The sequence below is a fragment of the Pithys albifrons genome, chromosome 4 (assembly GCF_047495875.1).
Source record: "Pithys albifrons albifrons isolate INPA30051 chromosome 4, PitAlb_v1, whole genome shotgun sequence".
NCBI classification, from domain to species: Eukaryota; Metazoa; Chordata; class Aves; order Passeriformes; family Thamnophilidae; genus Pithys; species Pithys albifrons.
In genome coordinates, this window is record NC_092461.1 from 28,207,522 (window position 1) to 28,222,824 (window position 15,303).

The 15,303-nt window shown below is 48.5% G+C and overlaps 1 protein-coding gene across 2 annotated transcripts in view; it reads left to right on the plus strand.

The window, feature by feature from the left end:
* The window catches only part of LOC139670871 (lymphocyte antigen 6E-like), a 256,308-nt gene extending 250,822 nt beyond the window's left edge, over positions 1-5,486 (plus strand). For both annotated transcript variants that reach the window (XM_071553020.1, XM_071553019.1), the window contains 2 exons: positions 3,609-3,728; positions 5,213-5,486. In XM_071553020.1, the coding sequence (XP_071409121.1) occupies positions 3,609-3,728; positions 5,213-5,424 (332 nt within the window). In that variant the 3' untranslated portion in view covers positions 5,425-5,486. The remainder of the gene's footprint in view (positions 1-3,608; positions 3,729-5,212) is intronic.
* Positions 5,487-15,303: the final 9,817 nt, after the last annotated feature.

Consider the following 15,303-nt stretch of genomic DNA (forward strand, 5'->3'; position numbering starts at 1 on the left):
ACCATGATGCATATCTAGCAGGGGTTGAGAAAGAGGCCTCTAATTAATCCCTGCTCTCTGATGCACCAACCCCCTACTCCTACATTTTTGGGACAGACAGTTTTGCAGCACACCTGGAAAAGCAGAAGCTCTGGCCAGTTTTGAGGTGGGAAAAGGGCTATTTAATTCTAAAAAAAAAAAAAAAAAAAAAGGATTTTGTGTCCATAATTCCTGAGTGAAACCATAGAATGGACAGAAGAGAGTAATTTTTGAAGCAACATTCTCAGTGTGACCCAGGATGAAGCAGAAAGCTCACAGAGATCCAAGACACTGAAAGCATAGATTCATGGTGGGATTCCTCACTGGTGTTGTAGCCTGATGACACTTTCTGTTGGCATCAGATTCCAAATGGATTTAAGGACAGGCTTTTATCCAGCACCTCTTTGGAGTCCAGTCCAGATCAAAAATAAGAGATTGCAGCTTTTTGGCCTAAAACAGGGACAACAGAAAACATGGAGGTATTTGATCCTTCTCATGTATCTGGGGTCCCATCCCAGACCCTTATAACCAAATTTTGAGCAAAACTCTTGATCTCTCAGCCCACCAAGGAGGGTCTGTTGCCTTTTCCATCCATGAACTCACTGTTATATGTATAATATACATAAACTGTGTCCAAAAGAAATCTTAAAAGGTCATGATCCTTTCCATAGAATCACAGAATCCTTAAGGTTGGAAAAGACCTCCAAGATCATCAAGTCCTTGCTGAAACGTTGGTCCAACCCAGCCAGATATTTATTCAAGGTGTCCTTGAAAGTTTCCAGCAACGCAGATTCTACAACCTGGAATTGCTCAGACTCTCATCCTTTTAGGACTTCAGTCTTAACATCTCTCAGCACCTCTTTTTGTACAGTTCTCCCATGTTTTCACCACAGGATGTACAAACCATTATTTTCTCCTTTGCTGCTTCATTTTTTTTTCATGAAGGTGGTCGTTGTGCCTTTCCTCAGCATATTCCCAATTCTATTAAACACCCTAAAGGCTTCCAGCCTTTTCCACGAGGTCACCTTTCCAAGATCTCCGACCTTTTCTCCTCTGGTCTCTCTCCAAATGCCTTGCATAGTTTTTCAAGTGCCACAGACAGATTTGGGCACTGGTGGTATCCCAGCTGAGGCTGAAAAGGCCACTCTGCATATCTTGCAGGTGACACTGTTGCCCTTGTTCCCTTGGGTGACGTCTGTCTCCATCCCTGGAATGTGACACGGTTGACTCCTGCTGTTTGCACTGTGGCTCTTAATTGTGACTGAGCCAGTTGTTTGTCATCCTACGTTTAAGGGGCTAATTTTCATCTCGGTGCCATTTATTTCTCTTTATCAAACTGCATCCACTGTTTGGTTTGGTTTGGGTCTTTTTCCCTCCACTTTTTTATTACATCCATCTGTCAAAACCACTTAGAATTTTAGAATCAGAAAGGCATATTATCATAGAATAGCCTGGTTGGAAGGGACCTTAAAGATCATCTCATTCCAATCCCTTGCCATGGGCAGGGACACCTTCCACTATCCCAGGCTGCTCCAAGTCCTGTCCAACCTGGCCTTGAACACTTCCAGGCTGCCACAACTTCTCCACAACCTCTTCCAGGACCTCACCACCCTCCCAGTACAGAATTTCTTCCTAATATCCAATCGAAATCTACTCTCTTCCAATTTTAACCCATTCTTCCCTGCCCTGTCACTTATAAATAGTCTCTCTCCTTGTTTCTTGTAGGGTCCCTTCAGCTGCTGGAAGGCCACAAGTAGGTCATTCTGAAACCTTCTTCTTTCCAGGCTGAACAATCCCAACTCTCCCAGCCTTTCCTCCCAGCAGAGCTGCTCCATCCCTCTGATCATTTTGGTGCCTCCTATGGACTTGCTCCAACAGCTCCATGTCCTTCCTGTGCTGAGGAACCCAGAGCTGGAGGCAGCTCTGCAGGTGGGGTCTCACCTGAGGGGATTGGAGAGGGAGAATCACCTCCCTTGACCTGCTGCTCATGCTGCTTTGGATGTTGCCTCAGGACTCCTGGACTCACAGTATTTACAGAACTCTACTCACAGTACCTTCTCAGCTCTGTTGTCCTTGGCAGCATCTGAGAACGTGATGTGCGTCCTCTGTCCCATTCCTGTTGTCACCAATGATGGTGCTGGACAGACCTGATGTCACAGCAGAGCTCTGGAGAACCTCAGGAGCTGCATTACTCCATTTGGTTTGCCCACTAATCATTGTGAACTACCCTGTGAGGGGGTTTTCATGTCTGGCTTTGAACCCATTCTGTGGCCTTTTCACTGGCTTATCTTTCCTGGGCTTGTTCAAACATCACTCAAGACTGTGCCAAAAACTTGGTGAAACCTCACAGAGTCTCCCCAACTCTGCACATGAGAATTCAAGTTCTTTCAGTGATGAACAAAGCAAAAAAAAGCTACACATTGTTATGACCCTCACAGGACCAACAATTGATGACTTTTCCCTTCCCTTCTATCAGAAATTTCTCATTTGATGGTCTGATCTATGTTGTTCTTCCACCTCTGTCAACTCCTTATCGGCAACGCACCCTCTGGTTGCTTTCTGCCCTTTCCAGGCTGACAGACTGTCCCCAGATATACCACAGACTCATCACTTGGTGCTGTGTTTGTTTCCCTTCAATACCTGTCTGTGTTTTTAAAGCTACTCATCCCCTCCCCTTCACACAAACCCACACTCTGGGTGATTTCACAAGCCCAGAACTCAACCACCACCATAAAACCTTTCAGTTGATCTGCCCAGAGACACTTTGGTGTGTTCTCTCACTCAGACAGTGTCTTTGCTCCTCTTCCTCTTTCTCAGGACTTTCCAGAGGTCTGTCCTGGCCCATTCTGGCTTTGAGGGCAAGTATGTACATTCTTGACAGGAAAGACAACTCATCCCTGAGTGACCTTCCTGCCAGTCCTCTGATGGGGCTGCAGATATGAATTATCTCACCAAATCTGCCTCTACTACTTAAGCCAAACTTTTGGTTTAGACTTCCCATTTATTCTCTAGTTTATACTAATAACAGAGATTTGCAGATCATCTGGCAGCTCTCCCCAGACTTCCTAGAACCGAGGTTAGGCCAGGTCAGTAAGTGACGTTCGACCACAAGAAGGGAGACGTGACAGTAGAGTCTGAGCCAGAGGAAAGAGAAGTAGGACACTGGGCATTGTCCACCTCTTCAAAATGCTCCAGGCACCCTCAAATTCTCCCTGCCAAGCCCTGCTTAGTGTTGCCCAGGAGAAAGCACTGAGCAGTAACTGGCAATTTGCTTGGCAGAGCCCTCAGGACAGACTGGCGATTGCTTGGCAAGAATCTCCATCAGAAAAGCCCCCCCAAATCCTTGAATTCCACTCACATCTCCTGCTCCCAGAGAATGCAAACAGATCGATAGCACTTCGCAGCCTGAGCCATGTGAGACAGGGAAGGATTTAGCAGGGCTGCCAAGGGTCAAGGGAGAAGGAAAGTCAGTGGTCACTCCCACAAAAACATTCCTCAGGCTGTAACGAGGGAAATGGAGATCTCTGGACTGTAGATATTGTGATTCTTAAACCATCATGTGCTTTTTTTCCATTTTTTTTTTCCCGCAGCTTATCCATTCATGTGTTACATCTGCCAAGAACAGGAGTCCAACAAGGACTGTTTGACCATTTCCATGTGTGCAAAGGAAGACAAATACTGCGTGACCGTGAGGAACGACGTCAGGACCAGTAGGATTCCCAGCAGCACCTTGTTTGTTCCATAGAAGAGCAGTCCCAAGAATGGGATTTCATCCCAGTCACAGCCCCACATGGAAACAATAGGCCTTGATCACCACCTTTTAGGACACATCGACCTTGTGGCTCACATTTCAGTCACTCAGTGTCAGTGTTGCTGCCAGGAGGTGGGGAAGTGCTGGAGACACTTAGAATCCTAGAATGGATTGGGTTGGAAAAGCCCTCTGAGATCATCAAGTCCAGCCCTTGGTCCAACTCCAGTCCCTTTACCAGATCATGGCACTCAGTGCCACGGCCAAGCTCAGGTTAAAAACCTCCAGGGATGGGGAATCCACCCCCTCTCTGGGCAGCCCATTCCAATCCCTGAGCACTCTCTCTGCAAAGAATTTTTTTCTGCTCTCCAACTTCAATTTCCCCTGGCAGAGCTTGAGCCCATCGTGCCCCCTTGTCCTGTTGCTGAGTGCCTGGGAGAAGAGACCAACCCCCACCTGGCCAGAACTTCCCTTCAGGCAGTTCCAGACAGTGCTGAGGTCACCTCTGAGCCTCCTCTTCTCCAGGCTAAACACCCCCAGCTCCCTCAGCCTCTCCCCACAGCACTTGTGCTCCAGTCCCTTCTCCAGCCTCGTTGCTCTTCTCTGGCCCCACTCCAGCCCCTCAAGATCTTTCCTCAACTGAGGGGCCCAGAACTGAACACAACACTCAAGGTGTGGCCTCCCCAAGGCAGAGTCCAGGGGAAGGGTCACTGCCCTGGGCCTGCTGGCCGCGCTATGTTTGATCCAGAGCAGCACCAGAGAGTGAACTCAAGCTCTTGGGCTGTGCAGGTTTCACTCCCTTGGGCAAAACTGCTCCATGGCTGACTCCCTCTGCCATGCCCAAGCCTTCAGGGCTGTCCTCGGGGCTCTGTGCCCTCAAAGACCTCCACGTGCTCTCAGCCCAAATCTGAGGTCACACAGCACATTCCCCCTGGTTTTGTGCTGTGGGAAAACCATCCTGCTGGGCAGTGACCCAACCTGGGTGTCACTTTAGGGAGCTTGGACTGAAAGGCACCCACAGGTGCTAATTCCTCTAGGAACAGAAGAAACATGGAGCCCAGAGAAGACCAAAGTCATGTTGGTGGGCACACAGGGTGGACATGGCCACATTGATGCTGGTCCTGAGCAGAGGAATGAAGTCATGATTGGACTTGAGGATCTCGAAGGTCTTTTCCAACCTTAACAGTCCTATGATTCTATGACATTGGGATGGGATTCTGATCAGCCTGGTCTAGTGGAGGGTGTCCCTGCCCATGCCAAGGGTTGGAACTGAATGATCTTTGTTGTCCCTTCCAACCCAAGCCATTCTATGATTCATTCCATGAAATTTCCTTGAGGATGAGTGCCTGGCCTTCTTTTATTCACAGATTTAGCCATGAAAACATTTTACCAATGATTCTGACATCCTACTTTTTTTCTTTTCCCCTCTCTTCTCTTCTGCATTAGAACCCAACAAGCCAAAATACATCATCTCTAAGATGTGTTCTCCAACATGTCCAGAAACAAGCCAGCAACAAAACCAAAGCTCTCAGAGGATTTCTTGCTGTGAGAAACCCTTGTGCAACGTGAATGGAGCCAGCAGCAAGCAAAGCAGCTACGGAGTGATGTCCCTAGGTGTCCTGGCCAGTGTCACTCACATCTTTGCACGTGGACTGTGATGGTTTAGGAAAAAAAAAACTCCTCGTGATGGCTTTGTTGGCTGAAATAAAAGCGTGTTGCTCTGGGGTAATTTGTGCTCTCAAAGATTCGTGTTTTGTGGCTGAGCTTCCCCTGGGATTTTGAGAGAGCCTAGATAAGTTAGGTGCTGAACTCCTATTGATTTCCTAAGCCTACTTGAATCCTAAGTGTCCCCAGACATTCATCTCACCTAAGAAAGCACATAAAAGATGGGCCTTTTGACATGTTCGGGCTTCCAATCGTTATTGCTCTGAAGAGATCCTTGAAGGCATCTTTTTGTCCCTTTAAGTTTCAAAGCATTGTGAGAAATAACAGCCCACCCTGCCCAGAACACAAGTAATGGCTCCACAGCTCTGTCAGCACAGGGGGGTGATCAGGACCTTCTGTTCACGCTGAGTTTGGTTTTATAACAAAAAAAAGTAGAGGGAAAGCTTTTTTCTGGCAGCATTTTGGACATTTCTCCAGCCTCACTGGGGAGCAATTTCTAGTTCTTTGTGCTCATAGGAGCATTACATTTTGAAACAATCATCCTTTACCACCCCTGTGAGAAAAAGGGAGAAAGGCAGAGAAGAATCAAGGTGGCTGAGAGAGGAAAGGTGGTGGAGAGATGGGAGGGAGAAGGGAAGGGATGGGGCAGCACGCTGAGCTAGGAATTGCCCACATACTACCTCCTGATGGACCTGGTCCAGCTGGAAGAGACATCCCCATCTCCATTTCCCTCTTTTTCTCCAGGGCCAAACCAACCTCACAGCTGTTGCCAACCCCAGCCATTCAGAGGTTGTGAGCTGCTTTCTACAAAACCACATGCCTGGCATAGAAACAATGGATTGTGCCTGGGCTTTGTTTGGCTTTGCCCTCCGAGCTCTCCGCTCTCTCCCTGCCAGAGCTGCAGCTGAGGGAAGACAGAAAAGCTCTGTAGGAGGGCTGGGAGTGTCACAGAGAAGAAGAAGGGCAGGCAGCCAGACACTAACACAAACAACCCAGAGCTCCTTGGGTCACAGCCCTGCTGCAAGCTCACTTTCCTGGAAAACACACACAAAGGACAAGCTGGCAGCATCACCATCTCAGCTGTGCTCTGGGAGAAACCAGAGCTGCTCCAAACAATTGGGAGTGTGGTGTGCTTTTTGTAGGATGAGATGTTGTACTCGATGGGTGAGTGAGATCTGAAGCATGGCCTTGGAACTCTGCTGTGCTTTGGCTGCACATGTGGAAGGATGTCCACTTTTGAGATCATAGAATCATAAAATCTGTTGAGTTGGAAAAGACCTCTGAGATCATCAAGTCCAACCCTTGATCTAGCCCCACTGTGGTCACCAGATCATGGCACTGAGAGCCACATCCAGTCTCACCTTAAACACCTCTAGGGTCGGAGAATCCACCACCTCCCTGGGCAGACCATTCTGACCACTCTCTCTGTAAAGAACTTCTTCCTGATATCCAACCTAAACCTCCCCTGGCAGAGCTTAAGATGTTTCAGGCAAAGCAACTGTTTTCCAAGAGGTTGATCAGCCAAAAATGTCACATCAGTTCTATATTTTGTGCTGTGAACTCTGAATCCTGGTGACTTATTTTAAACATTTTGTTTAATGGACAGGGAGAAATGAAGCAAATGAAGGAGGTGACCTCACAATGGTGGGAAAGGACAAGAAGATGCCGACACTCTGCTGTGCTTTGGTTGCACATGTGGAAGGATGTCCACTTGTCAGATGTTTCAGGCTGTCTGGATCACAAAGCAACTGGTTTTCCAAGAGGATGATCAGCCAAATGCCACATCAACTCTTTATTTTGTGCTGTGAACTCTGAGTCCTGGAGCCTGATTTTAAACATTTTGTTTAATGGAATTGGAGAAAATGAAGGAGGTGACCCCACAGTGGTGGGAAGGGACAAGAAGCCCCTGACACCCACCCATCTGAGCAGACTGGGGAGTTGTGGTGACAGATGTTGAAAGGAACCAAACACAAACTTGCCAGCAGGACCCGCTGCTAATTGTTCCTCTCCAAAGAGAACCACAAAAGGGAAGGAAATTCATGATGGAGAAGGGGAAGAGTAAGAGGTTTTTATACCAAGAAGAAGGAAGAGATGTCCAGCTGCTGAGGGCAGGTGCTGGCAGCACTGGGAGGGGCTGTGGTGGCTGTGCTGCATCCCAATGGCATGGGCAGGTGCTCCATGGATGTTCACACAGAGGGAAGTCAGTCCTTCCCTGCAATACCTCGTGTGCCTTCAGAAAACTCCAGGAAAATTGGGCTCTGGGCCAAAGCTGTGACTGTTTCACCACCTGTCAAGTCGGCAGGAGAAAGAGGAAGCAGAAGGAGCAATTTATATCTCAACCAGTTTCACTGGACCAGAGAAAGCAAAGACCTGATGGGGGAGACCAGCTGGAGGGGAGGGGACAAGTCAAGGGTTGAGATAATTCCACTGAGGGTGGTGGTGTGTGTGGAACCAGGATGGACAGAGCAAAGGAGAGAGAACAAACCTCATCCAGATCTTCTGCAGACCCTTTGTTGTCTCTCCAGCCCTTCCTCTCCTCTTCAACACTCTGGTTTAAGTGCTGCCCACTGATAGGATGTTGCTTCCAACAACACCAAATGGAAAGAGTGGTTCCTGGGGGTCCTTGTCTACAAATTTCAAGGAACTCTTTCTTTTCTTGAAATTCATGGATGCCAAACCACCTGGACATACCAGGATTACACTGATCCTTTGGAGGTGAAGGGACTGAATTTAAAAGGGTTTAGAGGTTGTCTTGTCCACACACATGATTCCTGGAGAGAAAGGTCACAGTTGTGGGAGCTGAAGGTCTCTGAAAAGAGAGTCTGGGGGTGGGATTTATGAATGGACTTTGCTGTGAGGGGAAAATCACTGAAATTTGTTCAAATAAAAAAGGAAGAGGGACACTTTTGAGCTGCCAGCCATGACTGGGCGTGAGAAACAGCCTCATGATAAGGTCACAGCTCCTTTTCCATACTGGTACCTGCCTTCCCTGGGCTGGAGGAAGGTGCAGGTAGAAGATCAGCCAAGGTCAGCCAAGTCTCCTCTTCCTCCATGGAATATTTGACTTCTCCTATGGAGCTGCAGTGTGAGGTTTGGCTGATGGTGCTCTCCAGGCTGTCAGAAGTCACCCAGGTGATGCTCAGAGGTGCCACTTCAGTGCAGGATTTGTTTTGCAATCCCACAACAACTCTGAGTTGTGTTTGTGCTCCCAGCCCGCTCCGAGTGTGGAGACACAAACCACATCTAACACAAGAGCAAGAACCACTTTGCTGCCACAGATATTAATGAGATTAACCAATTAACACATCAAAAGCAAATAAAACCGATGTTTTCAATATGAATATGCACATCAGTGAGGGATGTCAGGCAAAGAGGTGTCCAGGCATTGGGAAAAGGGGCATCCATTGGAATTGCCATGCCCAGCCTGTTTTACCTGCCCCTGTGTCCTCATAATTGGGAAATCTGGGTGTTAATAACAACAAATCACAGACCCACAGAGTCACTGAGGTTGGAAAAGACCTTCAAGATCATCAAATCCAACCTTTGACCCATCCCCACCTTGTCACCCAGACCACTGAGTGCCATGTCCAGTCATTCCTTGGACACCTCCAGGAACGAGGACTCCACCACTTCCCTGGGCAGCCCCTTCCAATGCTTGGCAATCCTTTCCATGAAGAAATGCAGCATCCATCGCTATAAAGGGGAGCTGGGAAGACTCTAGGAACACACAGAGCAGTCAACCCAGACTCCAGAACTGGGAAAAAAAAGCTCTGAAAAAGACCATCAAACAATTTGCAGTGGTGTAAAGGCTATCAAGGAGATGGGGACGAGCAGCAAGGATTTTGTGACAGGTGAGTGTTATTCCCCCCTTGTGACAAGATAACAAAATCTGTAGTTATGGCAAAAGTGGTACCTGTCACATAGCTCAGCATTAAGAAATCTTTTGGCACCGTTGACACGTGATGGTCTCACAAGCAAACCCAAGAAAACAAAGTCGAGCTAAAACTCATGAGCAAATAACCACCACCAATTTGCTGTCAGGTTGGAGTGATTTATTAAACAGGAGCTTGTCTTGGTTCTGGGCTGATGCAAAGTTTTAATTGCTGGTTTGAATGACGGATTAGAGAATAAATTCATTGAGCTCAGGGGTGACAAACAGAGAGAATCTGCAAACAGGACAGTTCTGGGTGGTTCTGACAGATCTAAGTGATAGCCCGAGAAAGAGGAGGTAATTTAGGAAGGACAGCACAAAGCTTTACAGTCAATGTGGACCCATCACCTGCACAAATAAGGGATGAGGAAACCTCCCCTGCAGCAATTTGGCAGGAAAAGATGATTTGTTAGATCACAAGTTTAACAAGTGTCAAACCTGGGGGAAAATTGTGAAACAAAGCCTTGTTGGAACTCTGCAATCCATTGTGCTGGGAAGTGCGAACTGGTGAGTGATGGGATGAGATCCTTCCAGTCTCTTCTCCAAAGGGAAGACTTGAGTTGCTCCATTCTCCCCACTTTTTGCATTAGGGTCCACACAGCAGCAAAGAGGCATTTAGATAACATCAGAGAGGATTCCTGGCATCTGGCACGTGGTGCAGAGCTGGAGAACTCCCTCCAGAATCAGCAGCTTTAGCACCACAATCAAGATGCATCAAAGTGTAAAAAAACACTGCACTCAGCAACTCCTTGGTGTCTCCGCTGGGGCTGGAGAATGAACTCAGTTGCCTCTCCTGGTTCTTTCTGCCTCATAGAATCATAGAATGGATTGGGTTGGAAAAGACCTCCGAGATCATCAAGTCCAACCCTTGGTCCAACTCCAGTCCCTTTACCAGATCATGGCACTCAGTGCCACGGCCAAGCTCACCTTGAAAACCTCCAGGGATGGGGAATCCACCCCCTCTCTGGGCAGCCCATTCCAATGCCTGAGCACTCTCTCTGCAAAGAATTTTTTTCTGCTCTCCAACTTCAATTTCCCCTGGCAGAGCTTGAGCCCATCGTGCCCCCTTGTCCTATTGCTGAGTGCCTGGGAGAAGAGACCAACCCCCACCTGGCCAGAACTTCCCTTCAGACAGTTCCAGACAGTGCTGAGGTCACCTCTGAGCCTCCTCTTCTCCAGGCTAAACACCCCCAGCTCCCTCAGCCTCTCCCCACAGCACTTGTGCTCCACTCCCTTCTCCAGCCTCGTTGCTCTTCTCTGGCCCCGCTCCAGCCCCTCAAGATTTTTCCTGACTGAGGGGCCCTTTCTGTCATTCCCATGTGGAGCTGGTTCCCTTCCCTAGAGCAGAATTCTGGTGTTCAACCTCAGCTTTGCTTTATGACAGAACATTTTGCGTGAGAAGGAATCTTAAAGATCATCCCATTCCAATTCCCTGCCAAGGGCAGGGACACCTTCCACCAAACCAGGTTGCTCCAAGTGAAACATATAACATGTTCAGCAGCAAAGGTGTCCCAAAGATGCTCTTCCACATCACGTAGGAACTTCACTCCAACGGATGTTTGTCCAACTTCCAGAACACCTCCAGGCTTCCCAGGATCTCGGGCACCATAAAAGTAGTGCCAAGGCAGTGTGTGGAGAGAGCTCTGCATATGGATGATGGTTTTTCCTTCCTCCAGGGGATTTCTCCTTTAGGCAAGTCCTTAAGCATCACACAAAGCATTGGCATCATACACTGGGGTGTGTCAGGGCTTCACTCTTCCTTGGTCCAGGAGAGCCAGGAAACTGATCCTGGCTCTGTGCCCAGCGCTCCCAACAACTCACCTGGGACCTGCCTGCAGCTCCAGGGCCGCCTCCAGCATTAGATGGTAATCAGCAATTAGAGAACGTGCAGATATTGCTCCTGGGAATGAGAAACTCCCTTCTGCAGTCTGCAGGAAATTGGAGTCATAAAACTCGCTGCGAGATCTTCCGGGAGAAGAAAGCAATTCTGTCACACAAAGATCTGTGTGAAAGAGGCTTTTGCCCTCTCACACTTCTCCTGATGGTTTTAATTCGATCACAAGCACCCAGATGATCTGGCCAGTGTCACTTCTGTGCCACAGGCAGCCAGGCAAAAGGTGAAAGGCAGAACACAAACCCCCTCCAGATTTTTGAACTTGTTTTTTACAGCTTTTAGAGAGACGATTCTGTCTTGGCTCCTCTTGGCTCCCTTTCTCTTTTGCCTTTCCCCTTTTTTTGGGTGAAACAGCTGAATATATTCCAGCTCTTTTGTTTTCTTTATCTGGGTGTTTTATGGCTCCCACCCTGCTTTCAGTCCTCTGGAGACTCTTAATCTAAGATCGGTTTATCTACGGTCAGTTTGTACCTCCCCTTCATTCGACTGAATACAAGCACAGGAAGCTCCACAGCAATGAAAACATCCTATTAACCCTCGGTCTATTGTTTCTTCTCAGTCCTTTCATGCCCTGGAACATTCCCATTTCTCATGTTTTTTACACCAAATTCAACATTTCTACCATAAATCTCCACAGTCCTTTGCCTTCAGCTCCGGCACTGTTTGTGTTGCCTCCCAGGATCTGGGTGAATTCCTTGCTCAGAGGGAGGGTCAGTTTTGATGGAAGGGATAGGGAAAGGACTGAAAAGCCTCTTCCCTCCCCAAAATAACCACAGACTTATCTCAGGTCTTTTCCCACGGGATGGAGCAGAGTGGCCTGTCAGTATGGTGGAGGACAGTGACAGCAAAGAAGTCCATGAGAAACCTGCATCTGGAGCATCCTTGGATGCTCCAAATATGTTCCTGAAGGTCTTCTGGGTAACTCTGATCCAGAGCAACCAGAAGGGCCTTCAGGAGGAGGAAAATCCAGAGTGGGATGACGAGGAAAGGCTGGAAAATGGAGTCAGGCCTCTCATTCATTCAGGTGGAGCAGGATGGTGTGAGCAGGAGTCTCAGGGATGGCCCACCACAATTCCAGCAGTGCCAGAGGCTGTGCCAGCAGTGAAGACCTTTATATCATGACTGTTGCAGCTGATGGGTCTGGGCAAAGAGAATTTTGGAGGTGAGAGGAAACACACCTTGTACCAAGGATGGAGATCCTGGGCTCCTGCTCTTCCAGGTTAAAGAATGGATCATGTCCTCCTAGTCCTCTGCCAGACTGATCCTCCACGTTCTACAGTGACATGGTTTTGGCAGGTGGGACAGGGCTCTTCCACAGAGCAGTTCCTGTGCTCTGCAGAAGAAATCAGAACACTGAGGGAGCTGGGGGTGTTTAGCCTGGAGAAGAGGAGGCTCAGAGGTGACCTCAGCACTGTCTGGAACTGCCTGAAGGGAAATTCTGGCCAGGTGGGGGTTGGTCTCTTCTCCCAGGCACTCAGCAATAGGACAAGGGGGCACGATGGGCTCAAGCTCTGCCAGGGGAAATTGAAGTTGGAGATCAGAAAGAAATTCTTTGCAGAGAGAGTGCTCAGGCATTGGAATGGGCTGCCCAGAGAGGGGGTGGATTCCACAACCCTGGAGGTTTTTCAGTTGAGCTTGGCCGTGGCACTGAGTGCCATGATCTGGTAAAGGGACTGGAGTTGGACCAAGGGTTGGACTTGATGATCTCGGAGGTCTTTTCCAACCCAATCCATGCTATGATTCTCATCTCCAGAGAATGAGGCAATTACAAAAAAAGAAAGGCCTTTGTCCCCTTCCTGTGTCAGCAGTTTTGCTCCACTAACTGAGGAAACATCTTTGCAAATTCCACTGGGCCCCACAGAGACAGATCCACGTGTCAGGAAGTCCCACACAGGGCCTGAAAGACAAGCAGGGTGGGGAAGGAACCTCTGCAGGTGCCACCTGGCTCCACAGCAGCTGAGCAAGCTTTCAGTGAGCCCACATTTCAAGCTTGAACTCCTCCAGCGCCTGTTGGACAGGGAAGCCCTGCACTGCAGAGCTCGTTAGTGTAGTTTTAATTGCTGCACCATCTCTGCTCCCCTGGCCCATGAAAGGAGCTGTGGAAATCATTCTCTGATTTTAACACCACCCCTTCCTCCCCCCACATGCCAACGACCTTGAAATATTTACCCAAGCACCAGTTTGCTCTCTGATCCAGCCCCTGCCTTATCTCTTTCTCCTTTGGGCATGTTTTTGTACCTGTCTCTGCCTTTCCCCAGCACAGACCACATTCCTGCTGCTGGACACTCCTCCCTTCTGCCTTTCTTCCTGTGTCCCTTGTCATGGGAAGAGCGATTTTTTGGCCTTGTATTCTCAATATGAAGCTAATGGTTCAATGAAGCCTCCAAGAACCCCCAAATTTGCAAGAAGAGGCTGGAGCAATCAGGGCAGGGGTTTGTGTGTTGGTCTAGAGCAGAAATCTCTGCCAGCAGTGTTGAGTTTTGCAGTGTGTCCCACTCCATAACCTTGGTAAGGAGGTGGGAGATACAAGCTTAGACTATGGAATATGGAATGTCCTGAGCTAGAAGGGACTCACCAAGGATCACTGAGTTCAAGTAAGCCTTCAGAAGGGTTTCCTTCCTCACCTGGTGCATTTTCCACCACAAGGAATTAATTGGTCCCTGGTTGCTCCAGTCACCTGTTCATTTGCAGCACCCTGTAATTAAGGCTGTCCCTGCCCAGCCATTTCAGAGTATCGACATGACTCCAGATCCTGGGCTGGGTTGAGTCCCATGTGACTCTTTGGTCCTCCCTCTTCCTTCCTATTAAGAGACCTAACAACAGGCAGGTCCCATCCAGGAAACACTGGGACTGATAATGTTGTATTTATGTGTGGGAGAAAACCAGGCAACTGAAGGTCCTTGTACAGTTCTCCTGGGGATGAGGAGAGTGTCTCATAGAATAACAGAAGGGTTTGGGTGGGAAGGAACCTTAAAGATCATCCAGTTTCCTTGCCATGGGGAGGGACACCTTCCATTCTTCCAGGTTGCTCCAAGCCCTGTCCAACCTGGCCTTGGACACTTCCAGGGATGGGGCAGCCACAGCTTCTCTGGGCAACCTATGCCAGGGCCTCCCCACCCTCACAGGGAAGAATTTCTTCCTAACATCTCATCTAAATGTACTTTTGTTCAGTTTAGTAGACATTGTAAAAAGAGAAGAGCTGCAGGAAAGCACCTTTGACTTCCTGATATCCACAAGTTAAACCTCAAGTGCTGCCTCTCAAAGCATTGGGAGATGTGTAGCTACAAAAAGCCAGACAGACTCTCATGGGCACAACCTCAGCCTGGTCTGTTGGGAGACAGGGGGTTTGTGAGTGTGTTTGAATTACCATTTCTCATGTTACCACAAAACTGAAACTTCCCATTTTTTTAAAATATGTGGTTTGTGAAGCAAACAATCCCAGCAGCTCATTCCAGGGGAAGATATTACACCACAGAAACAGACTGCTCAGAAGTCAGTTCCTTCTACAACGAGAAATAAAAATGAGCCATAGGAGAGAAGAAGGAAGCAGGAGTTCGCAGGCATGGATTTGTTTCCCAGGCAGTGTACTCTGAATGCACTCTGACGAGACAGGAGCTGGAATTTCTTGACAGATGCATTTGCTGGGAATTGCTGACTCTGCAGAATGAAACCCATCTGTGGCACAGAGTTTGTCAAGCCTGCTTGTTTCCTGCTGGCTTACCAGCCATCTCCTCCATTCCCAGGCTTTCCTGACAGCCAGCTTGGCAGGGGCCCTCCCCCACTGCCCTTCCTGAAGCTCATTTCTTGGAGGATTTAATTATTTCTATGGGACCTAATGAATTTGGGCCACTCCAACAAACCTTTCTGGTGGACTTATTTACCTTCTGAAGACTCATCCTGCAAGCAGCCCAGGCTGCCCCATGCCACCCCAGCTGCTGGGCTCTTCAAGCTTCCCGATCCTCTATGTCTAATCCAATTTAGGCTCTGCTAAACAGATGGGGAAGTTGGTTTTTCACGTGTCTGGAGCTTGGATGGGGGCTGTGCATG